Below are 26,264 nucleotides of genomic sequence, written 5' to 3' on the forward strand. Positions count from 1 at the left end.
AAATAGGCAGTTCCTGAACATGCCAAATAGCTTGTCTATCTGTGCATTCAAGCAGATGGGGACAGTTGGGATTCCCCTGCAAAAAAACTGCACTTCATTCACCTCGGCTGAATTTTAAGAAATTGGTCCATTTTCAAGTCTGAATGATTTATAGCCTATTCTAATGGAGTGGGGTGGGGTAGGGATGGGGATGGGCGGGGTGGCGTGGGGGTAGGGATGGGGATGGGCGGGGTGGAGTGGGGGTGTTGTTGGCCATCACTGATCAGGGAACCAGCGCAAGAACAATAGCATGGAAAAAGCTAAAAAAATAAATAAATAAAAAATCTTACTTTTTTTTTTTTAATTACAACCTGAATTGTGTGGCCCATAAATGGCAGTGGTCTTAAGCGACCGCATAGAGAGATTATGCCGGCAGCCTGCTCTGCGTGACCCACACAACAGAAACGCAGCTGAATCAAAGTGCCTGAGGTGCTCATGGGAAAATGCATCGCAGCATACTCACTGGAAACCAGATCAGCTCAAATATGTATTTGTTTTGAATTCAAATAATTTTCAACACTTTACTGATCTTGCCTGGTGTATTAGAACCAATTAAATATTCTCAAAAAGTGCAAACCCCTGCCTTCTGGTCATATTGACAGGCTCAGTTACACCAGGCAAGATCAACAGAGCACAGAAAAGTATTTGAATCCAAAACAAATACGTATTTGACCCAGGTCTGCTGGAAACATACCTACTGCAGTCAGGCTGTAGGTGCCCGAAGGCATTCTACGTAACTGCTGTTTGTAGACATGGGGATCTGACCTCATCACAACACGGTCCACTGCCTCTTGTGTGCGCGTGTAACCAGATGTGAGATTTCCAGCCACTCTTGGGGAGAGAAATTGAAGCAAAACACATTCCTTATTTCTGTTCCTCTCAAAAAAACTGACAGAGTATCCAGTTTCATTGTTTTCCTTCTCTCATGTATCTTGGCAGAGAACTGCCAGGTAGCAGAACGTTATAACTAGCATAAATACAACCATTACCATCAGCGGTCAAAACCAAAAGGGGAGCAAAAATGTCCCATTCTACAATAGGGGCCAGCTCTGAGGGAGAATCCTTGATCAAGATGATAAAAATGGGGTCAACTTTTACAAACGTTACAGAACATTTGCTGTCCTCAGCTGTGGTGAAATCCAGGAAACAGGGAGAGAGAAGAGTTCAAAAACAAGTCTTACCTGCTTATGACAGGCAGCCGACCTTCTAGCACACTGTTTATTCTGCTGAGAGCTGCTGGCCAATCACAGAGAGACTCCTGGACTTCAGAGCCTTCGGTTGGCTGATGTTCTTGGACAGGCAACACTCAACATATGTTAAACTTAGCTAGTTTCAGTTTTTTTTTTTTTGGTATAAATATCCCAGAAATATCTGAGCTAAAAAAAGTGGCAGTTGGAGTTGTCATTTAAATTCCTCGAGGTACTCAGACCAAAATATTTGGTACCAATATTCTTCGACTTATAATGCACAACATATTTCAAAATGTTGGGGTTAGCTAGAGCAGTTTTTGCAACATACATATTATGGACATCAATGGGAGGAAAAAGTGACAGTTGGAGATCAGAATTCACCACTGAGCAATTCTCCCCTGCACTCTAATAGCATCTTATGCACTGGCAGAAGACAAAAAACTGGCCTTTTAGCCTATATGCCCAGGTCAAGCTTTTACAGGTATACAGGTGTACATTCCATCTTTTGAAAAACCTCAGACACTCGTAGAATTAACGAAATCGTAACTTTTATTAAATATATATATTTTAAATTCAGCTCTGCCTCCCTTTGAGGTGGTTGACCAGCCCCATCCCAAAAGGAAATACAAAAAGATGTGAAACCACATAAAAAATAAATTCCCTGGAAAGTGAGTCCATAACCTGTGTGTGAAACGGTGAGTCCATGATCTGTGTGTGAAAGGGTGAGTCCAGCAGGTGTGTGTGGAAGGGTGAGTCCAGGAGGAGTGTGTGAAAGGGTGAGTCCAGCAGGTGTGTGTGGAAGGGTGAGTCCAGGAGGAGTGTGTGAAAGGGTGAGTCCAGCAGGTGTGTGTGAAAGGGTGAGTCCAGCAGGTGTGTGTGGAAGGGTGAGTCCAGGAGGAGAGTGTGGAAGGGTGAGTCCAGCAGGTGTGTGTGGAAGGGTGAGTCCAGGAGGAGAGTGTGGAAGGGTGAGTCCAGCAGGTGTGTGTGGAAGGGTGAGTCCATGATCTGTTTGTGAAACGGTGAGTCCAGCAGGTGTGTGTGGAAGGGTGAGTCCAGGAGGTGTGTGTGGAAGGGTGAGTCCAGGAGGTGTGTGTGGAAGGGTGAGTCCAGGAGGTGTGTGTGGAAGGGTGAGTCCATGATCTGTGTGTGAAAGGGTGAGTCCAGCAGGTGTGTGTGGAAGGGTGAGTCCAGGAGGAGAGTGTGGAAGGGTGAGTCCATGATCTGTGTGTGAAAGGGTGAGTCCAGCAGGTATGTGTGGAAGGGTGAGTCGAGGAGGAGTGTGTGGAAGGGTGAGTCCAGCAGGTGTGTGTGGAAGGGTGAGTCCAGCAGGTGTGTGTGGAAGGGTGAGTCCAGCAGGTGTGTGTGGAAGGGTGAGTCCAGGAGGTGTGTGTGGAAGGGTGAGTCCATGATCTGTGTGTGAAAGGGTGAGTCCAGCAGGTGTGTGTGGAAGGGTGAGTCCAGGAGGTGTGTGTGGAAGGGTGAGTCCAGGAGGTGTGTGTGGAAGGGTGAGTCCATGATCTGTGTGTGAAAGGGTGAGTCCAGCAGGTGTGTGTGGAAGGGTGAGTCCAGGAGGAGTGTGTGGAAGGGTGAGTCCATGATCTGTGTGTGAAAGGGTGAGTCCAGCAGGTGTGTGTGGAAGGGTGAGTCCAGGAGGTGTGTGTGGAAGGGTGAGTCCATCACCTGTGTGTGAAAGTGTGAGTCCAGCAGGTGTGTGTGGATCTGTGGCACTTTTGGTAGAATGGGGGTTAAGCAGCAAATGTACCAGGGACGATGGACTGGTGAACGTGATCATAATCCAGTCTTCTGATTGGTTGGTGTGCCTGATATCCCACAGTGCAGCAGTGCATGTGCTTGTCCTCTCTCTGGAGCTGGCGCGGAAGTGGCACGGGTTTTGGGCCGAGACACGAAGTGCAATCTTTACAGGACCATCTCTCCTTTCCCTGAAAAGGCAGAAAAAACAAGAAGGGACATGGGATTGGCTGGAAGCGTTCATTATGACCTCAGCCCTACTGTAACTTCAACCAATCAGTGACACTGGAACACCTGCACACGGTAGACTGTCAAACTTTAAAAGCATTATAACAAACACTGTGCCATCATTGTACTTGCATTCTTCTTATATGTTTACCTTGCTTGTTTCTATCCCATAATCACTTGAATTAATTTCCCTAATCTGGGATGAGAAAGGTTACCTTGACCTTAATTTTAAACTGAGTACATTCCCAGGGTTTGGGTGGCTCGATGGACCCAGAACAGGTAAACAGGTGAGTTTGAAGTTACCACTCTGCCGCCCCCCCCACCCCTGACCCCCCACCCCCAGGAGTAAGGGGAATGACATCACCAGCCCGCTTGTAGTGTTTTCCCCTGGTTGCCATGGCAGTGAACTTGATGCCAGCGAGGGAGGGGGGAGGCGTGACGGTAGGGCTGAAAGACAGGATTAACTCAGCGGGGGGGGGGGGGGGGGGTTTGGAGCAGGCCTGTCAGCACTCTGCGATTTTCTGCTTCACTCTCTTTCTCTCTCACTCTGTTCTTTCTGTCTTTATCTTTTTTTTTTTCCTCGCTGGTGAAAAGTAGAAGAGCAAAGAGAGATCTTAAAAGTATCACATAACTGACTACCGCACTCCCACTCCAAACACACACACACACACACACTGAAGCACACAAACACACACGCACATGCACACATATGCACACAGACACATACACACACACAAACTCACAAACTCAAACACACACAGGGGGGTCTCTGTGTCTGTTTTAAATAATAAATAGAGTGGATCATTTTTATACCAGCTCAGTGTGGCCTCACCCCCAGCCCTCCCCCAAAATCAGTCGCGTGTTTCCCTCGCTCAGCTTTGAGAGATGCACACCTTTCCGAGTACGTCTGTGTATTAAACCCCACTTCCGGGTATCTCTGTGCATGAAACCGCAGTCCTGGGTATCATTATTATTATTACTATTACGTATCTAAATCAATGAAATGTGCTGTGGTAATACATTTTTTTATTTAATATTTTATTTTTAGTGCTAATAGTAATTTAATATTATCATAATTAGTAGTAGAAAAAGTAGCAGCAGCAGTAGTAGTAGTGGTTAACCAGAATATCCACATTCTTTCTTACCAGACACGTTTCTTGTATATTTTCTTACTGCGTTCTGTTGTCATGGCAATGCAATGCAAACCCTGGACATACCTGGGAGACAGACAGGGAGAACGAGAGACAACCTGAGTCATTCAAGAAGAGTCAGTGCCTGGAAGACAAACATGTTTGGCACCAGGACATGGACTATTTATTACACGCAGGGTGTCATTTCATCAAAACTTGTCATTAACTTGAAATTTGTCACTAACTTTGTCTCACAAATACAAGTGAAAAAACTGTTCATTTCTCCTTCAGAAACACACTTCATTTCAGCGATCCCCGATTTTGCAAACAAAAGGGGGAATAAAAACACGTTTTTTCATTTAATAGTGAGTCAACAACGAGGACAAACGCTGATCGAATGCAGGCCTTAAATAATTAAAGTCAAACACAGCAGGTTTAGGTCCAGGAACCCTGGGGGAGAGTTTGTACCTCCACAGAGCCCCCAAATTCTGCTTACAGGGGTATCCACAATCAACAGGAGAGGATTAGACACGCTTTCCGACGCAGGGAAAGTTAAGGGCTCTGCAGGCTCTCTGCTTTGAGCTGCCGACCCAGGGGAAGAGTCTCCCCGCTCAGGAGGAACGGGTCCGTGCGGACTGGCTCGTTACATATTTAACCGCCCGGGACGATGTGTATGAGACGAGGCCGTCACGTTCGGGTTGGGGAATGGATTTGACTTTCGCGATGGGCAGCGGCTTTGTGTTCGCGGGGGTGGGGGGGGGACGGGACGGCGGGACTCGGAGGGGAAGCCCACTTTCATTAAAGCATTCCACGGACTCTCTCGCTTCTCGCGGAGCTCAAACGGCAGCTTGCGAAGGAGCTGTTTCTTTTTTAAAAATAATATATATTTTTTTTGTAAAGCATCGTGTGTCTTTGTTTTAAATCCAGCTCGGCCCCTCAGACTGTGAACCCCCCCCCCCCCCCCCCCCACGCCCCCACCCCTGCCAGCTAGCACTTCTGGCACCATTCCTGTCATGTTTAATTATACCTTCGCCCATCCCACAACGGGACAAGGAAACAACCCACTGGATTATCAGACCTCTTTCCAATCCTTGTCGGTAGCCAAAATAAAAAGGTAAATAGGATACAAATCTAGTTTTACTACAGAAGTAGAGAGGGATGTTTCTAGCAGATTTACAAATTAAAATGCATTCCAAACTGATGTGGGCGGACTTTTTCACATGAGTGATGTCACAAATGGCAACCCCCTCCACCCTTCTCTGTGATGTCACTGGCCCTAAAAATCTGATAGGTGTGGATCAGGGTGTTGGGAGTGGGGGTAGATCAGGGCGGTGGGGGTGGGGGTGGATCAGGGTTTCGTTTGGTGGGAGTGGGGGTGGAACAGGGTTTGGTTTGGTGGGAGTGGGGGTGGATCAGGGTTTGGTTTGGTGGGAGTGGGGGTGGAACAGGGCTTGGTTTGGCTGGAGTGGGGGTGGATCAGGGCTTGGTTTGGTGGGAGTGGGGGTGGATCAGAGCAGTGGGGGTGGGGGTGGGGGTGGAACAGGGCTTGGTTTGGTGGGAGTGGGGGTGGAACAGGGCTTGGTTTTCATTAGTGTTGTCAGTGGGTACAGTGGCCCAGATCCCTCTCTGTTTTCTTTTCCCTCCTTATGAAAAGCTTCCCCCCACTGTCAGGATAAGCAGGAATTAGACCTTTCCCCTGCTCCCTCTGCAGGCCACTTTTACCCAGAATGCCTCTGTGCTTTGGACTCACTGACCCCACTGCCTGCAGAGCCCTACCACATTCCGTCATCCCCTTATATATCCCCTTCCACATCGTCTATACCCTTCCACATCCCCTATCCCCTTATATATCCCATTCCACATCGTCTATACCCTTCCACATCCCCTATCCCCTTATATATCCCCTTCCACATCCCCTATCCCCTTTCTACATCCCATTTTCCATTATATACATCCCCTTACATGGTAATGGATCAAAGCATTGAGATGTCCATAGAGGATGTGGATACATGTGTACTAAGCAAGTAGGAGTACTGAGGAGTAGGTGGTGGCAAGTTTGCAGCCCCCAACCTGGGTGAGGAATGGCAGCCCTCCACACATCAGCTGAGGTCGGGGGGGGGGGGGGGATTTACTGAGGTAGTTAAACAGGGGGATGAGAGAAGAGAGGGGTGTTCATTTTTACAGAATCCCAGGGAAACCCCCCACTGTTTATATTAAGGTCTACCTTATCTTCAATAACCAGAATCTCCGTTTTAATTCCTCTTAGCATAGACAGTGCCTCCTACAACACAGTGTCCCCATCACGGATCGGATTTTCGTCCTGCCTGATTCAGACTACACACCCCATCCCCCCCCCCGCTTCCCCTGCTCTGAAAACAGACGGGATCGGGACAGAGCCCGGACAATCCGGCGTGTCCCGGAGAAAAGCGCTGAACCGAAGCGGCTTTCCTTGTCTGCCGCATGGCAGAAGTAAACACTGGGGACGGCTCCGCGGGCTGTTTATTTTCAGACGCGACCCGCACCGCGGATCACGGGCGATAGCGTAAACAATCAGCCGCGCCCGCCGGGGCGGGGCGCTCGGGGGCCGGGTTCTCTCCGGCGGGTACAGGAAAGAGGGAGCAGAAGCAAGCGTACATAAACCAACCGCTGGATCCTCCCGCTACTCCGCACACACACACCAGCGTTTAGAGGACCACTACCCCACACACACACACCCAACCGCTGGATCCTCCTGCTAGCACCACACACACCAGCGTTTAGAGGACCACTACCCCACACACACACCAAACCGCTGGATCCTCCCGCTACCCTGCACACACACCAGCGTTTAGACGACCACTACCCCACACACACACCCAACCGCTGGATCCTCCTGCTAGCACCACACACACCAGCGTTTAGAGGACCACTACCCCACACACACACCCAACCGCTGGATACTCCTGCTAGCACCACACACACCAGTGTTTAGACGACCACTACCCCACACACACACCCAACCGCTGGATGCTCTCGCTAGCCCCACACACACCAGCATTTAGAGGACCACTACCCACACACACACACCCAACTGCTGGATACTCCTGCTAGCACCACACACACCAGTGTTTAGACGACCACTACCCCACACACACACCCAACCGCTGGATACTCCTGCTAGCACCACACACACCAGTGTTTAGACGACCACTACCCCACACACACACCCAACCGCTGGATGCTCTCGCTAGCCCCACACACACCAGCATTTAGAGGACCACTACCCCACACACACACACCCAACTGCTGGATACTCCTGCTAGCACCACACACACCAGTGTTTAGACGACCACTACCCCACACACACACCCAACCGCTGGATACTCCTGCTAGCACCACACACACCAGTGTTTAGAGGACCACTACCCCACACACACACACCCAACCGCTGGATCCTCCCGCTACCCTGCACACACACCAGCGTTTAGAGGACCATGTGAGCTGTAGACAACTTTTCGGGAGAAGAAGTTTGATTTCTGTCGGTGGAACAATTAGGCAAAGGTGGACAGTTCAGTGACTGTATTAACTAGCCCATGCCTGTAACACACACACACACACACACACACACATTCACACTCAAACAGACACACTCAAACACACACACACACACACTCACAGTGCAGTCAGAACCTTGCGCTAGTTTTTGGATAATCCGCTCATGTGAGATAACTCATTCCATATTTCAACCGGCGAATCAGATTACAGCCCTGACCAGTTCCTAATTCCGGCTGGGGTCAGAAACCTAATCAGATTTACTCTCAGGACCGGTTTCAGATACCCCACACTATCTCTGATCTGTCCCCCTGATCTCGCACATCTGTTTCAGTAGCACACAGAGCGACCTCACACTAAGCACTTTATTAACGTTCAGGCACATTCCCCAAACACAGGCAAGCGTGTTAACAGGCCACTCCCATAGTTCCATAGCCTGCTTCACCACTAAACACTTTGAGTTGTGAGGCCACAAATACGTGATTAGAATGTTCTGAACTGAACATTCTAATGCTGATGTCACAATCACTGCTGAAAACTGAAAGCAATGGAGTTCTAGAACACCGACTTTGCTTTGGAAAAAAAAAAAACATTACAAAAAACCTGCTCTTCAAAGGGCTGAAGACAGTACAGGCAAACGGCTAGCCGCCAACTCTTTTCTCTCAGCAGCCCACCAGCTGAGTTGCGCAGTCACCGCACAGCTGGACAACACAGCTGCGCAGACGACACACAGAAGCCTGCTGGCTAAGACCCTCCACCTCTGACAGCCCAATGGGGTGATGTATAACCACTGGTAGTGTTGCCCTGAGCGACAGCCAGTCAGAGCTGGTCGCTGGAACAAATACCGTGCGTCAGGGCCCAGGTCCAGGAGAGGCACAGGGTCTACTGGTTTTTCATTTCTCCTTTAATACAATCACCACTTTAGACCCAAGAAACCAGGTGTGGTGATTTACCAGTGTAATCAACCGCTATAATGTATCAATTAAGTTCTGGGTAGCAACAAAAAACAGCAGAACCTCTGGCTCTCTGGGACCAGGGCTGGGGACCCCAGTGGACCCTGCGGCACTCCAGGACCACAGTTAGCCAACTCTGCTCCATGCAGCTGTTTAAGGGCCACACTATTTGAGTTTTTTTAAATGTGATATAGTGATTTATATTGGGGACCTAAGCAACAACATTCTTGCTTAAGGCCACCAAAACCCAAAGGCCAGCTCTACTGCCAGCAACAGGTGGTGCTGGACAGATACCAGACTGGGGGTGGGGGTGGGGGCAACCACGTGGGGGGGGACAACCCCACACCAGAACAGTGGGGTAACCAGATGAGCCTCAAGATGAGCTCAAAACTCAGCTCCGATCTGATCAGCATCTGTCACGCAGACCGTGTGGGATAAACACACACTGCACACGCTCAGGTAGGGCCTATCCCCACACACTGCACACGCTCAGGTAGGGCCTATCCCCACACACTGCACACGCTCAGGTAGGGCCTATCCCCACACACTGCACACTCTCAGGTAGGGTCTATCTGCACACGCTCAGGTAGGGCATATCCCCACACACTGCACACGCTCAGGTAGGGCCTATCCCCACACTCTGCACACGCTCAGGTAGGGCCTATCCACACACACTGCACACTCTCAGGTAGGGTCTATCTGCACACGCTCAGGTAGGGCCTATCCCCACACTCTGCACACGCTCAGGTAGGGCCTATCCACACACACTGCACACTCTCAGGTAGGGTCTATCTGCACACGCTCAGGTAGGGCCTATCCACACACTGCACACGCTCAGGTAGGGCCTATCCACACACTGCACACGCTCAGGTAGGGCCTATCCACACACTGCACATGCTCAGGTCGGGCCTAGCCACACACACTGCACACGCTCAGGTAGGGCCTATCCACACACTGCACACGCTCAGACAGGGCCTATCCACACACACTGCACACGCTCAGGTAGGGTCTATCCACACACACTGCACACGCTCAGGTAGGGCCTATCCACACACTGCACGCGCTCAGGTAGGGTCTATCCACACACACTGCACACGCTCAGGTAGGGCCTATCCCCACACACTGCACACGCTCAGGTAGGGCCTATCCACACACACTGCACACGCTCAGGTAGGGCCTATCCACACACACTGCACACGCTCAGGTAGGGCCTATCCCCACACACTGCACACGCTCAGGTAGGGCCTATCCGCACACACTGCACACGCTCAGGCAGGGCCTATCCCCACACACTGCACACGCTCAGGTAGGGCCTATCCCCACACACTGCACACGCTCAGGTAGGGCCTATCCACACACACTGCACACGCTCAGACAGGGCCTATCCACACACACTGCACACGCTCAGGTAGGGCCTATCCACACACTGCACACGCTCAGGTAGGGCCTATCCACACACTGCACACGCTCAGGTAGGGTCTATCCGCACACTGGTGGTAATCCTCAGTTTCCGTGCCATCTGAGTCACCCCCCAGGGGTGTTATGGGAAAAGCATGCAGCCCTGACAGACCCGTAATAAACAGCTAATAAATCTTAATTGTTGCTAAAAAGGCTCGGTTGCAGCTGCACACGCTGAAGCATGCTGGGCTCTTTTTTTTTTTTTTTAAGAGAGAGGAGGAGGAGGGGCACGACGGAAGACTGGCACACTTCCTCTTAACTGTCATTGGTCTGCTCCCCTGTCGCTCAGTCTTTCAGGCCGAGTTCATTCTGAAGCCCCGCCCACGGGCACACACACAGTCTCTTGATGAGAAAGTGCAGCAGTGAGCTGCTGCTGAATGCAGTCTGGCATGACTTCAGTAACAGAGAGAGATTAAGCTTTCAGATTACAGCTCTAAGGATGTCTAACTCTGCTCTGTCTACCTCAGGAACTACTGCTCAATTAAACCCTTTATCCTTTACTGTGTACTGTACACACACACACGCTCGCCCAGACACACACACACACAGGCACATCCTTTACTATGTACTGTACACACACACACACACACACATATGCTCGCCCAGACACACACACACACACACACACTCGCCCAGACACACACACACACACAGGCATGCACACACACACACACACACACACACTCGCCCAGACACACACACACACACACACACACACACACGCACGCACGCACACACACACTCGCCCAGACACACACACACGCGCACACACACACACACACACACGTTTCTGCAGATCCACCATGTCCGCAATCAATGCAAGATGGCATTGCCGCCCATGACAGGAGGCCTAATAAACAACACTGAGAAGCAGCACACACCAGAGGGCAGAGAGAGAGAAGCAAGACTGCACTGTAATGCATTAAGGCTGCATTAACCCTTTAACTGACTGCTCACCAATGCAGCAGAGCTGACTTTTACAGTGAAAAAAACAATGAGAAGAAAAAAATAAAAATAAAATCAGACCGGCATCCTGGTTTGGTGTGTGGTTCCAACCCCCCTTAACTGTCACTCATTCAAATAGTTTCTTCAAAACTTTAAAAAAAAATTATTATTATAGACCTCTACCTTATGGTTGAGATGTCAGTTTATGGTAAAGGACGTCATTCACAAATGTTATCACATGTCTGAACGTTTTTCCTGAAACAATAATTTTAACCTCTCATTAGAACCCTTAAATAGTTAATTCCTTTTTTACACTCAATCAACATGTTTTTTGCCTGAAAACGTCCCATTATTAACGATGGCCCAGTACAAACAGTACACAGTATATACTGATGTCACATGGCATTTCTGCTTTAAGATCAGGTACTGTTTGATGAGTAAAACCATTTATATGAAAAAATTTGCTAAAAACACACTGTGTGTAAGAACATTTGCAAGAACATTTAGGCATTCATAATTTTTTCTCTGATCCGTTTGTTCGTTCATGGCTGCTCCCGTATGCTAATCGCAAGAACAGGACTGCGCACAAAATTTACAACAGTCAGCACTGGGTTTTTCGTAAGAACATTTTTAAGAACAAAAGTAAGAATAACTCAAGAAAAGTTTTCGTGAATGAGGCCCAAATGCGTTGAAAACATGTTATTACATTATTCTTCCTCAGAAAGAAAGCAGGGAATTTTGATTGAAATATTTAAACTGTAAAACCCGGCACTTATTTTCAGGTTTGGCTCGAAATGCTAACAAACGGCGTGAAGTTCGACTCGCCCGGCAGCATTTTCTCCGAGGGGTCAGCTTGGCGAACGTGCGCTAACAAAACGCGCTAACGAAACGCAGCAGCGAGCGAGAGCGCTACAGGGTTCGCGCAGGGACATTCTCCTCCTGCTCGGTTCTGCTTCGCCGAAAGGATCTAATGAATAATAATCATCGCAAGAGTCGCTGAAATGTGTAACTAATACAAAACACGGTCAGCTCCCGGGAGTGCCTGTCTGTTCTCAAACTTTAACTCGAACCACCCCTCATCTGCTTTACCTTCTCCTTCCACAAATTATTAGTCCATTGCATTGAAAACAGCAATGATTAAACAATAAATAAATAAATAATAATTAATAACAATAATGAGAATTTAATGGGCAGCCTGCTGTAAGATGCACCATGTGCCCACCCCCCCACCCCAAAAAAAAAAAATACAAGCCCTTATCTGCCATTCATTTGGTTTGAAAAAGATCATGCTTTTACGTTTACCCACAATCCTTTTTAAAGGCCGGTCATTGGCCGCAGTGCAGGAGGAAGAGCCTCGGCCTCCACCTCACCTGCCGTGCAGCGATTAAAGTTTTTCTGGCGGCTGTGTTTCCTTGTTCTCAGGCGGGCAATTCCGATCCTGGAGGGTCGGCACATATGCAGGTATTTCGTTTCCACCAGCTACCCTGGATAAAACAGCTGACTGGACGTACACGCCAGCACTGGTACTGGATCACAGTAAAATGTCTCATTGTAGGAACAGAAAAACAACCTTTGGCTGCAATCACTGGTGTGCTTATCAAGCAATGTAGCCAATGCCAGATGGCTTTAATGTTCATGCTACACACACGCACACACACACGCGCACTCTCACACACACACACACACACACACGCACACACACACGCACACGCACACGCACACGCACACGCGCACGCGCACACGCACACGCACACGCACACGCCACGCGCACCCAGCGCACCCAGCGCACACGCACACCACCTCCACACACGACACGCACACACACGCACACGCACACCAACGCAACGCACGCCACACCTCCACACGCACACATACACACACACACACAGTTCTCTGTAGCAAAGCACGGCAGAAAAATATTAAACTACAAAATGGCACTACAGTGTATCAAAGGTGAAATAAATATGCACAAAATAAAATGAAATAAAAAGAGCAGAAATTAAAATGGCTGAACTACTGCTGGAACGTTCTCTGCTGCTCTTCCTGTTCGGTTTCTCAGACCTCAGGTCCCTCCGGTTACAACCGGCAGCCGAGCTGCTAATTTTCCAACTTTCTTTCTCTTACTTTGCTCTCTCTCCGTTTCTCCCTCCATCCCGCACAATAATTCCATCTTCACCTCCCCCTCCATTCCCCTCCCTCTCCCTCTCCCTCTCCTCCCACTCTCTCTCTCCCCACTCTCTCTCTCTCTCCCCGCTCTCTCTCTCCCACTCTCTCTCCCCACTCTCTCTCTCTCCCCCTCTCCCTCTCATCTCTGTGCTAATCCTGTTCTGCTCTACTTACCTGTTGTTTACCTGCTCTCAGACCAGGGCGGGGGTTATTTTTGCTTTTCGGCCTTTCCCGGCGAGCAGCAGACCTTGTTATTACCGTTGAAACCGTCTCTGGAAGCAGCAGGAGCCGCTCTCACTTTTCGGGCCTTCCTTTGAGCCAACGTGAGCTACATACGGCCTATCAGAGCCGCCTCTAAGCCAACGTGAGCTACATACGGCCTATCAGAGGCGCCTCTAAGCCAACGTGAGTTACATACGGCCTATCAGAGGCGCCTCTAAGCCAACGTGAGCTACATACGGCCTATCAGAGGGCCTTTGAGCCAACGTGAGCTACATACGGCCTATCAGAGACGCCTCTAAGCCAACGTGAGCTACATACGGCCTATCAGAGACGCCTCTAAGCCAACGTGAGCTACATACGGCCTATCAGAGGCGCCTCTAAGCCAACGTGAGCTACATACGGCCTATCAGAGACGCCTCTAAGCCAACGTGAGCTACATACGGCCTATCAGAGACGCCTCTAAGCCAACGTGAGCTACATACGGCCTATCAGAGGCGCCTCTAAGCCAACGTGAGCTACATACGGCCTATCAGAGGCGCCTCTAAGCCAACGTGAGTTACATACGGCCTATCAGAGGCGCCTCTAAGCCAACGTGAGCTACATACGGCCTATCAGAGGCGCCTCTAAGCCAACGTGAGCTACATACGGCCTATCAGAGGCGCCTCTAAGCCAACGTGAGCTACATACGGCCTATCAGAGCCGCCTCTAAGCCAACGTGAGCTACATACGGCCTATCAGAGCCGCCTCTAAGCCAACGTGAGCTACATACGGCCTATCAGAGGCGCCTCTAAGCCAACGTGAGCTACATACGGCCTATCAGAGACGCCTCTAAGCCAACGTGAGCTACATACGGCCTATCAGAGGGCCTTTAAGCCAACGTGAGCTACATACGGCCTATCAGAGACGCCTCTAAGCCAACGTGAGCTACATATGGCCTATCAGAGGGCCTTTAAGCCAACGTGAGCTACATACGGCCTATCAGAGGGCCTTTAAGCCAACGTGAGTTACATACGGCCTATCAGAGCCGCCTCTAAGCCAACGTGAGCTACATACGGCCTATCAGAGGGCCTTTAAGCCAACGTGAGCTACATACGGCCTATCAGAGACGCCTCTAAGCCAACGTGAGCTACATACGGCCTATCAGAGCCGCCTCTAAGCCAACGTGAGCTACATACGGCCTATCAGAGGGCCTTTAAGCCAACGTGAGCTACATACGGCCTATCAGAGACGCCTCTAAGCCAACGTGAGCTACATACGGCCTATCAGAGCCGCCTCTAAGCCAACGTGAGCTACATATGGCCTATCAGAGACGCCTCTAAGCCAACGTGAGCTACATACGGCCTATCAGAGACGCCTCTAAGCCAACGTGAGCTACATACGGCCTATCAGAGGCGCCTCTAAGCCAACGTGAGCTACATACGGCCTATCAGAGACGCCTCTAAGCCAACGTGAGCTACATACGGCCTATCAGAGCCGCCTCTAAGCCAACGTGAGCTACATACGGCCTATCAGAGACGCCTCTAAGCCAACGTGAGCTACATACGGCCTATCAGAGCCGCCTCTAAGCCAACGTGAGCTACATACGGCCTATCAGAGGGCCTTTAAGCCAACGTGAGCTACATACGGCCTATCAGAGACGCCTCTAAGCCAACGTGAGCTACATACGGCCTATCAGAGCCGCCTCTAAGCCAACGTGAGCTACATATGGCCTATCAGAGACGCCTCTAAGCCAACGTGAGCTACACGTTGTTGTGTGAGTGTGTGTGTGTGTAGTGTGCGTGCGTGTGTGTGTGTGAGTGTGTGTGTGTGTGAGAGAGATCAGCCCCACACTCCCCACGTTCCACAGGCATGTCCCACACTCCCCACGCTCCACAGGTCAGCCCCACACTCCCCACGTTCCACAGGCAGGTCCCACACTCCCCACACTCCCCACGCTCCACAGGTCAGCCCCACACTCCCCACGTTCCACAGGTAAGTGAAGGAGGCTCAGTAGGCCGCGCAGTAGGCCCCTCAGTAGGCCCCTCAGTAGGCCCCTCAGTAGGCCACACAGTAGGCCCCGCAGTAGGCCCCGCAGTAGGCCCCTCAGTAGGCCCCTCAGTAGGCCCCTCAGTAGGCCCCGCAGTAGGCCCCTCAGTATGCCCCTCAGTAGGCCGCGCAGTAGGCCCCGCAGTAGGCCCCGCAGTAGGCCCCGCAGTAGGCCCCTCAGTATGCCCCTCAGTAGGCCCCTCAGTAGGCCCCTCAGTAGGCCCCTCAGTAGGCCCCGCAGTAGGCCCCTCAGTAGGCCCCTCAGTAGGCCCCGCAGTAGGCCCCTCAGTAGGCCCCTCAGTAGGCCCCTCAGTAGGCCCCGCAGTAGGCCCCTCAGTAGGCCCCTCAGTAGGCCCCTCAGTAGGCCCCGCAGTAGGCCCCTCAGTAGGCCCCTCAGTAGGCCCCTCAGTAGGCCCCTCAGTAGGCCCCGCAGTAGGCCCCTCAGTAGGCCCCTCAGTAGGCCCCTCAGTAGGCTGCGCAGTACCCAGTGCTGAGGCGCCGAAAGCTACAGAGGCGAGGGGCACGGGCACTAACCTTTTCTTTTTAGAAAGAAAAAAAAACAAACAGCAATAAGAAATTTGCAAAATTAGACCTAAGCCGGGAGACAGCTGGGCTTTCTGATCCTTTCATTTTTCCTGCAGTTCACTTTTTCTAGAATTGTATTTTGACACCTCTCTTTTATCCCTGTGTCAAAGCGACACCAGCCTGACCCCTGACCTTTGACCCTAGAACCCCCCACCCCCCCTGGCCTGCAGTGCAGTACAGATGTTGCTTTTTGGCTTTTTCCTGCTGTCCCGCACAGGCAGAACCTCCGCGGTCTTTCTGGGACAAAAACAAACAGACAGCCCGGGGTGTGCTCACATCAAACGCTTCTGTACAACTGCCTGGGAGAGGGGGGGCGGGGGGGCGGGGGTGAGCGTGGCCACAGGGAGGCTGTCTGTCTGTCTGTTAGTCCATCTGTCTGCTAGTCAGTCCCCCGCCCCCCCCAATTCAGATGGGGGGAGTGAACCAAATGCACTGGTCAATGATCCCATCTATGAATGGTTTATAGCACCATTTATAATACTTCATTAAGCATTTATAACCAAACCAAGCCAAACTGAACTAAAAATAACTCCTTCAGACCAAAATTCTGAACTCCTACAAACCGAACATTTTAATCAAATATTTGTGATCTTACACCAAAAAGAGTTAACGTAATGTTACACAGCACAACCTTCGGTGTGTTTTCAAGGTTGTACGAGTCCAAAAGGGATCAGCTGTGCTCTGTCACAGCGAGTTGACAAGCTGTAAAATTTGAACCGAGCATTTTCTCTGTCAATACAAGCCACCGTACGTGTTAAGTGAACAGATGGACGCACGTTATAGTCCCAGAATACGTGCGCGTACGCAGCTGCGTAGCCAGGAGAGAGCGTTTTGGCCTGTGTGAATGATGCGTTTGCGTATTTCATAACTGGGGCAGCGGTCCAGCTGTGGCTGTCACTCGGGCAGGTAGCAGCCCTGGGTATTATTACTGCACACAGCAGACGTCAGCGCTGGAGGGGGTCTCCCCAGGAGCGCAGTAATCAAGGCCAGGTCCGCACATCTGGAACCATCTGATGCGGGGGGGGGGGGGGGTGGGGGGGGGGGGGGGGGTCATGTAGGTTTTTGGCAGTGGGTTTAACATGCCCCAGTGCAGCGCATTTTCCAAACCATTCTCCACACATACAGACACAGACACACACACGCAAACGCACACACGTACACACACACACACACACACACACACACACACGTACACGCACACTTGCACCGTGCACAGACTGAATGGCCTGTTCTCCTCATTATGTGTTCTTATGTTCTAGATGTTTTGAATGGCCTGTTCTCCTCATTGTGTGTTCTCATGTTCTAGGTCAGATGAATGTGACATTAAAGCTAGTATCAGTAGCAGTGCGGTGATTACCTGTTGGAATTTGGTAATACACAGGAGTGTTTTTTTTTTAAAAATGACACATTATTTCTTTAAAAGCCTGCTCCTGTGGCATTTAAGCAGTAAATCATGGAGTACTGCTATACAACGTGAGTAGCATGATTGTGTACTGTAGGCTTTGGCTATCAGCTGATCGAGAGAACGTGAGCAGATAATCCAGACGAGGAAACGGGTCACACCTTCAGCTAGTTTACACACGGTCCGGAATCCGTGACTTTTGAACGAAGTCTGTTAGCGTATCGACCGCGCGTTTGTCGAGAGAGGGCCCGACGTTCTGTAATTTGTGAATTGCGGGCAGACCGCTCAACCGACCGCCGGTCACGATGGCGAAACGCGGGTTTGCTGTCCGCAGACGTGAGTCTGGCTGCTGCAGTCATACAAATACGCTTAAAATATGGATCTGCTGACACCACTGCCGTGGGGGTCTGCCAACGGCTAGCCAGCCAGCTGCAGCCACAGAAGAACTCTGGGTGAGTGGTAATGAGGTTTTTCTGGTTAAGTACAAAAACACATTTATAGTATACAGGCAATAACGCCGTTTTAAATGTATGAAACTGTGCCTGGATTCCGCATGTTTGCATGAGGTCTGAAGGCAGAAAAGTTGGTGTCTGTAAGGAATAATGAAGAGTCTCCTTATTAGCTCCTTAAGGAACCATCTATGGTAGGTGTGAGAAGTGTGAAAGCTGCCAGATTTAATCCAAAAGAACCCTTGAGCCAGACAGGGTTCCTCTGTGGAGACATAGAGGAGCCTTGTGGAACCCTTTCTTCTGTAATTATTTCCGTGGGAACCCCCCCAAATCCCCCCTTTCTGCTGTACGGGTACGGGTACGGGGCCGGGGCCCAAGCGTAATGTGAATAGTCCATCAAAGGTGAATTATTTTTGTTGTATTAATGCCAAGAATCGTGAATGTTGATCATCAGAATTTTCCCTGTCCAGGGCTCAGGGGATCTGGTAGCAGAAGGAGCCCAGCCACGGGGCCTCAATCTGGGCCTGAAGCCATAGCAGAGGCCCCTGTACTGACACACTACGCTGGAGCTCTGAGGCCAGTATTGTCTCTGTCTCTGTCTCTCTCTCTCTCTCTCTGTCTCTGTCTCTCTGTCTCTATCTATCTCTCTCTCTCTGTCTCTCTCCCTCTCACACACTCTCTCTCTATCTCTCTCTGTCCATATCTATCTCTCTGTCTCTCTTTCTCTCACACACACACTCTCACTCACACACACACACGCACGCACACACACTCTCAGACTCTCACACACACACACACACTCAGGAGAGATGGACGGTAAATAGACATAGAAAGATAGCTGCCTGGTGCTCCAGGCGTCAGGAGAGAGAAAAACACCATTTTATGAAAGCGAGTGATAATAAAAGGCAAAAAAGACAAAGGAGGAAAGAAGGAAAGAATGAAAGGAAGAAGAAAAGGCTCTGATTGACCTCCTGCTGGTACTGAGACCGAAGAGTCAGGATTAGATATCCTCCCTGTGGATCTATGCTGCTGATACAGTACCCCTCTATCTCTCTATCCCCTACCACTCGCTCTCAATATTTATATCCTCATACTACTTCACTGTCAATCTTTCTATCTTACTGCTAGACTCACATCTCCCTCTCCCTCTCTCTCACACTCTTTCTCTTCCTCCCTCTCTCCCTCTCTCCCTCTATTTTCTGAAACGCAGTCTTAGATAAAGCAGGGAAATTGTGGAATAGGTGCTTTGAGTTGCTGAATGGGGGCAGTGGATTTCCTGTGTAGGGTTTACTGGCACATTGTGTGCTGCAGAGCATTAAGTTGTATAAATAAAAGCGAAACAATAAAAGTGCTAGTTGATCACACACAGCACAGATACCTTCATTTACTCAACTTTGTCAGTAGGTTCCCAGTGTTCTCTCTCTGTACACTAACATGTGCAACAAAATGTGTTAAATCAACCCAGAAATCATAAATTCATCCTGATAGAGCACATTTTATCACTCCAGGACTCACATAACCTCTGTCGGAGCAAAAGTATTACTGAACATTTTATTGCGTTACTGTTGTGTAGAAAGGTGATATGATGGGACATTTCAGTAGCTTTCTTACTGTATGTTGCAGAGCGAAAAAAAGAAAAGAAAAAGAAAATCAGATTTTGGCAGGCATCTCTTACAGCTGCCACTTCCTGAACTGGGGTCCTCATCGGAGGCCGCGCCCCGCGGCCGATGGCCCTGTCTGGAGCCAGGCTCGATTCGCTACGCGGTCACTTCAGACCGAAACGGGGGGCACTGACATAACGAGCATGCGTTTCTTTGATTAAGCCCCCCCCCGTCGCAGTGACAACGCACGAGGGGAGAAGAGGGCGGATCTGGACTAGGCCTGCTGCTCCCGGTACGCATGTAAACCAGCGGATCTAATTCCAGCCCGGAGAATGTTCTTGGAGAGGCGAGCGAGGTGCTCAGCCAAGCCCACGCCAGTAATGCAGCACAGTGGGTCTCTGCTCACACCCACAGCACTGGCTGGGTATCACTGTTACTGTTATTACTGCTGTGCACTCTGAGCCACACACACACACTCACACACACACACACACACACACATGCGTACACACAAACTCACACACACACACGCACTCACACACACATGCATGCACACACACACACACATGCGTACACACACGCACACACACACACACACATGCGTACGCACACACACACACACACACACACACACGTGCGTACACACACACACACACACACACTCCTTCACTTGCTCACTTGATCATTCACGCACTCACATTCACTTTTTCGCTCACTCGCTAACACACACACCTACTCGCTCACTCAGATTCACACACACACACACACACACACACACACTCACATACTTCCCCACATGCACATGCTAGGACACATACACACACACACGCACACATACACACAAGCAGTGCCGTCATCAAAACTAAGAATCCGGGCTGAACAACTGCACCTGCACAACCTGTGACATGTAACCAGGCAACGGTCGCCTATTGTATCATCATAGCTCCGCCCACACAGCCCCGCCCCCGACAGGAGCGTGTGACATGGGTGGAAGGGGAGTGCCTGGCTCCCGGTTCGGGGTGAGGATTAGGGTACAGAGAGGGAGTATAAACAGACTAGGGGCTGGTCTCTTAAGTGCTGGCTCGGGGGGGCAGCCAGCACCCCAGCGCTGCTGTGGCCACATCTGGGCCCAGTAACACTGTTTATCTTTCACAATGCAATCTAATTACCGGGGAATCTTTGATATGTATGACAGCACAAGAGCCCAGCTGACAGGCACTGCGGCTTGTTTGATATCCTGCCTGAAACTCAGGGATTCTTCTGCTCTCAGATCACACATACACACACACACACACTTCGCAAATCACACACACGTGCGCGCACACACACACACTTCACAAATCACACACACACACACTTCGCAAATCACACACACGTGCGCGCACACACACACACACACACACACACTTTGCAAATCACACACACACACCTCTAATATCACACTCTCGCACACACACACACACACACCTCTAATATCACACACTGCACAGACACACACAGACTCACACACACAATCACACACACACACCACACTCTCACAAACCAACCCGCACACACCACACAATCCCTAAAATCACAGAGGCACAACACCCATACAAAAACACAACCCTCAGAATGCTGACACTCATAACACAGAAAAGTAAGAATGTAACGTGCCTTTCAGTCAAACTGCAGGTAAATCAGTACGGGTAGCAGCTATGCACAGTGTCAGATATACCTGTGTGAGGTCAGAAACTGGATTAACAAATCACACGGGATTAAAAGTCAAATCAGGAAATCAACCAAACCGACGTTTTCCACAGCCAGTGGGTGGAAAAGCTAACGAAAGTTCCCAGGTTAAAATTAGCTAGCCTTTGTAAACAAATGTGTTTGACACGTCTCATGGACAGAATGGAACCAATGTTGAATGTCTGCAACGGAAATGACTCAAAAAGACATTCTATAACTTCATCCCATTTAGCAAAGATGTTTATTGTTATGTCCCGAGAGCTAGCTAGCTAGCTAGCGAGCGAGCTCGATAGCATGGTCAGCTAGCTAAACAGTGCGGTCAGTTACCAAGACACGTAATTGTCCAAGAACGGTCTCCTTTCCACTTTTATTGTGTGTGCGACTAGGTTTCCTTGGATACGTCCAATCAGACCACAACAGCCCATGCAAAAGAAAGCTACGATTCTCCCAAAGACGCTGAGTCACAGGTCTTTCAGACGGCCTATGACTGAGGCAGGACGGACGGACAGAGACGCAACCCCTCAAACACACCCAGCACTCAGGACGGGGTAGCCAGCTTCGCCTTGCTTGAGTGATGCTAAGCCTTAACGAGTTGAATGGCCTGTTCTCATCATTGCGTATTCTTACGGCCCTATGGTGTTACATTTAGGCATTTAGCTGACACTCTTACACAGAACAAGTTCCATGGCTTCCAATCCTTAAAATACTGCACACTCCTGTTATAACAATGGTTCCCAACCCTGTTCCTGAAGACCTACCATCCTGTAGGTTTTCATTCCAACCCCAACCCCAACAAAGCACATCTCATTCAACAGCCAGAGCAGGGCTGCCCAACCCTGTTCCTGGAGATCTACCATCCTGTAGGTTTTCATTCCAACACTTACAAAACACACCTCACTCAACAACTAGAGCAGTGCTGCCCAATCCTGTTCCTGAAGATCTACCACCCTGAAGGCTTTCACTCCAACCTTAATTTCGCACACCTGACTCTACTAATTAGCAGCTCAACGAGACGCCGTTTACTGTGCAGCACAGTACGCTAATGCATACTACCGTACTACTGTGTACTACCGACTGGCAGGTCAAATTTGCTGGACAGAGCAGGGAATTATGGGACAAAGGGTGAAGCATTTTCGCCTGAAATGCGGGACGTCCCAGCCAGTGCGGGACTTTTCGGTGATGCAACTTGGGAACAACAGAGCGGGAGCACATCCCAGGACGAAATGTTCAAAGAGCGCCTTCCCCTGACCTCTCCGAGACGCCCGAAAAAGCCCTGAGCCAGCAGTTTTACAATCCTTTGTTCTCTTTTCTTCTCTCTCTCTCTCTTTCTTTTTCTCTCTGTCTTTGTGTTTGGAAATGACATCAGCCGAGAGACCGAGACGCTTGGATACATCTAAATGAGCTTTGCGCTGGTAGGAGGTTTTTTTTTTTTTTTTTAAGACAAGAGAGCTTACATTTTTGCTTTTTATTTTTTATCTAGTTATTTTTACTTAATCTCTCTCTCTCTCTCTCTCAGAGGGGTGGGTGTAGTGTTTTCGGGAAATCTGCTGGGAAAGTAGAAGACCTTAACATTAGCACAGCATCCCCCTGCCCCCCCCCCCCTCCCGCCCCCGCCCCCCCCCCCCCTCCCGCCCCCCGCCCCCCCTCCCATCTCGACTCCACGCATGAGTCCACCCTCGTTCAGGACAGAAAGTTCTGAAACAAGCATCCCCCCCCCCCCTCCCTTCCTCACCCCCCTCACCCCCCTGCAGGTGTCAAACGCTCGGTGGGGCAGTACCTGCTGGGGGACGGAGGCGGCTGCCCCAGCGCCTCCTTCCTGAACCCAACACAAGCCAGCTGGGGAGTGATTCAGCGTCCTCGGAAAACAAACTGACCTCTTTAATCCCGCCTCCCCCTCGCCTTGACTCAGGCCCCACGGGTCACGCCCCCCCCCCCCCCCCACCCTCCCCCTCCCCCCTTAATCCCGTGCTACATGACTACGCTCATCCGAAAAGCCCCTCTCTCAGGAGGGGGCGCGCAGAGGTGCGTAGAGACCGCCAAAAGAATCCAGGACCACCTGCTCGTCTAAACGCCGCCCGCTAGCAGGAAAGAACAGAAGAAGCGAAAAAAATAAAAAGAAGAAAAAAAAGAAAAAAGCACACACAAGTGCGCAGACACAATAAAACAGCTACAGGAACAAAAGAAGCAGCTACCTTTCTGCACCAAAGCTCTTCCTGACCCCCAAAAAAGCCAGGGATTCCCCAGGACCCCCCAGTTCTGACCGGGACACCCCCCCAGTTCCGCCCACAAAAGGAAATTTAAGTATCGCCTTAGTGGGGTTCTGGGTTTGGGACAGTGGGGTTCTGGGTTTGGTAGAGTGGGGTTCTGGGTTTGGGACAGTGGGGTTCTGGGTTTGGTAGAGTGGGGTTCTGGGTTTGGTAGAGTGGGGTAGAGTGGGGTTCTAGGTTTGGGACAGTGGGGTTCTGGGTTTGAAGTGGTTCGGGTTGGAGTGGGGTTCTGGGTTTTGGGCTAGGTGGGTTCTGGGTTTGGACAGTGGTCGGGTTTGGGTTTGGTACAGTGGGGTTCTGGGTGTTTTTTGTCAGGGGTCTCTAGTTTGGGCAGTATGGGTACTCACCCGTAGTTACTCTGGATCCGACAGCAGTCTGGGTTGTACAGAACCTGCTGATTCACCACACACACACACACAATGTACACACACACACACATGCACGCACGTACGCACGCACGCACACACATACATACACATTCACACAATGTACACACACACACACACACACACACAATGTACACACACACACACACGCACGCACGCACACACAATGTACACACACACACGCATGCACGCACACACACACACAATGTACACACACACACACACACACTCACTTACACACACACACACACACACTAACTTACACACATCACCTCACACACACATTACTCACAACCACAATGCATGCACACCACAAAAAGTACTGTACACTACCAACAACTGCTCTACACACACACACACACACACACACACACACACGGTTGAACACACAGAGCGCTGCGTGTAACTCAGAAAGTGTGGAGATTGTGTCAGAGGGTTTAGAGCAGATCGTGGTGAGTTTTAATCATCGGTACGAGGCCAGTGTTTATGGAGCCTAAGCTGGCTCTGTGGGAGTAGCGTGCTGCAACATAAACACACGTAAAAAAGCACAACTTTTCCCACCTCACCCAAAACCTTTCTGCTGCGCTGACAACTGGAACAGAATTCCCTACGCGCGTCTGTGTGATCGCCGTTTCCAGAAGGCCACCGTAACAGCTGATGTAATTACAGCTACAAGCTACTGTCTGTGTAAGCTGAAATCTGTATCACACATAGACACACACACACACAAACACACACACACACACGCACACACACACACACACACACACAGACACACACGCACACGCACACACACATACACATAATTGCTTGCACGCACAGACACACACACGCACACACAGCCACACACACACACATAATTGCTTGTACACACAAGCCCATACACTGTACAAAAACTGTTAGGTAAATCTGGGTTGCCACATACCTTTACCACATAAATAATGGTAACAATGTGTTAAACAAATGGTTGCAGGTTGTGTATCTAACACAAGTTAAATGCATTACAGTGTTTCACAATCATTTAACATTTCAGTACCTTTGCTATTTTACAGACTTTCACCTTAAAATTCACTATATATATTTTTTTTTTCAGTGTACACCCATATGAATGAATGCACAGATACACACACATTACCCGTGTGTAACAGTCCGGACTGTAATATATATATGTGACTTGTGAGGACACATCAGTGAAGAACTTCTGACAGAAAAACAGAACAGAAGCAAGCAAAGGTCCAATGGAAAGAGAGGAGAGAAAGCCTGCTTACTCTGCACCATCAGATCACCGGTGGACAAACCCTAACCTGAGTCACTAAACTATGGCATCAGGTACGCCGGCTTTCGACAGGGTGCCGAGCGTGGTGGACAAACACGGCTGAACCAGATCTGGATCTAGACCTGGATCCCGGTGCGTGTCAGAGACCGTTTATATTAGCTCTGGCTTTGGCTGTACCTGAACACGGCTGTCGGTAGAATTTCCTTTTACGCTTATATTTATGTAGCCGTAGAGGCAGCACGGCTCGAGCCAGGACAGCCCTCTGTCCGCTCGCTATGGAAAAACACACGTTTCTGCTGGATGAGGAATTGGTACTTTTTTCTGGGTTTAAAAAAAAATTATTTATTTATTTATTTATTTTACCCAGCACATACTGGCCTGGGTCGAATAATACTTTAACTCTTGTGCATCAGAAAACATCTTGCAGATTATTGAGAACTTTAAAGGAACCATCTATCCCTCCCCCCATTATTCAGAACAAAATTCTTAATTCATACAATTGCAGCAAACCCTCTTTCAGTGGCTCTGAGACAATAGGTTATAGACACCAGGTACACTCAAATTGAGGTGAAGTCCAGGTAGGGTGGAGCATCACAGAACCACACCAATGGCTAAAACACACACACATACACACAGACACAGAAACAGAAGCATACACTTAAATGCATACACAAACAGAAAGAGATCCACATGCACACATACACATACAAGCGCACACACACCCACATACACATACACACACACACACAGACACAGACACACCCACACACCCACCCACACACACACACACACACACGCACACGCACGCACGCACACACACATACTTCCTGCAGACACACACACACACACATACACACACACATACATACACAGACACAGACACACAGACACAGACACACACACACACACACACACACACACGCACGCGCACACA

At 49.9% G+C, this 26,264-nt stretch overlaps 1 protein-coding gene across 2 annotated transcripts in view; it reads right to left on the reverse strand.

Moving 5' to 3' along the window:
• Positions 1–609: 609 nt before the first annotated feature.
• Positions 610–26,264, reverse strand: part of LOC135249085 (putative uncharacterized protein ENSP00000383309) — a 58,591-nt gene continuing 32,936 nt past the window's right edge. The window contains exons 3-4 of one of the 2 annotated variants that reach the window (XM_064324359.1): positions 4,352–4,423; positions 610–3,169 (exon numbers count right to left, since the gene is read on the reverse strand). In XM_064324359.1, coding sequence (XP_064180429.1) covers positions 1,705–3,169; positions 4,352–4,395 — 1,509 coding nt within the window. In that variant the 5' untranslated portion in view covers positions 4,396–4,423 and the 3' untranslated portion in view covers positions 610–1,704. The remainder of the gene's footprint in view (positions 3,170–4,351; positions 4,424–26,264) is intronic. The other variant, XM_064324360.1, reaches the window with a different exon arrangement.

Source organism: Anguilla rostrata, chromosome 2 (assembly GCF_018555375.3).
Source record: "Anguilla rostrata isolate EN2019 chromosome 2, ASM1855537v3, whole genome shotgun sequence".
NCBI lineage: Eukaryota > Metazoa > Chordata > Actinopteri > Anguilliformes > Anguillidae > Anguilla > Anguilla rostrata.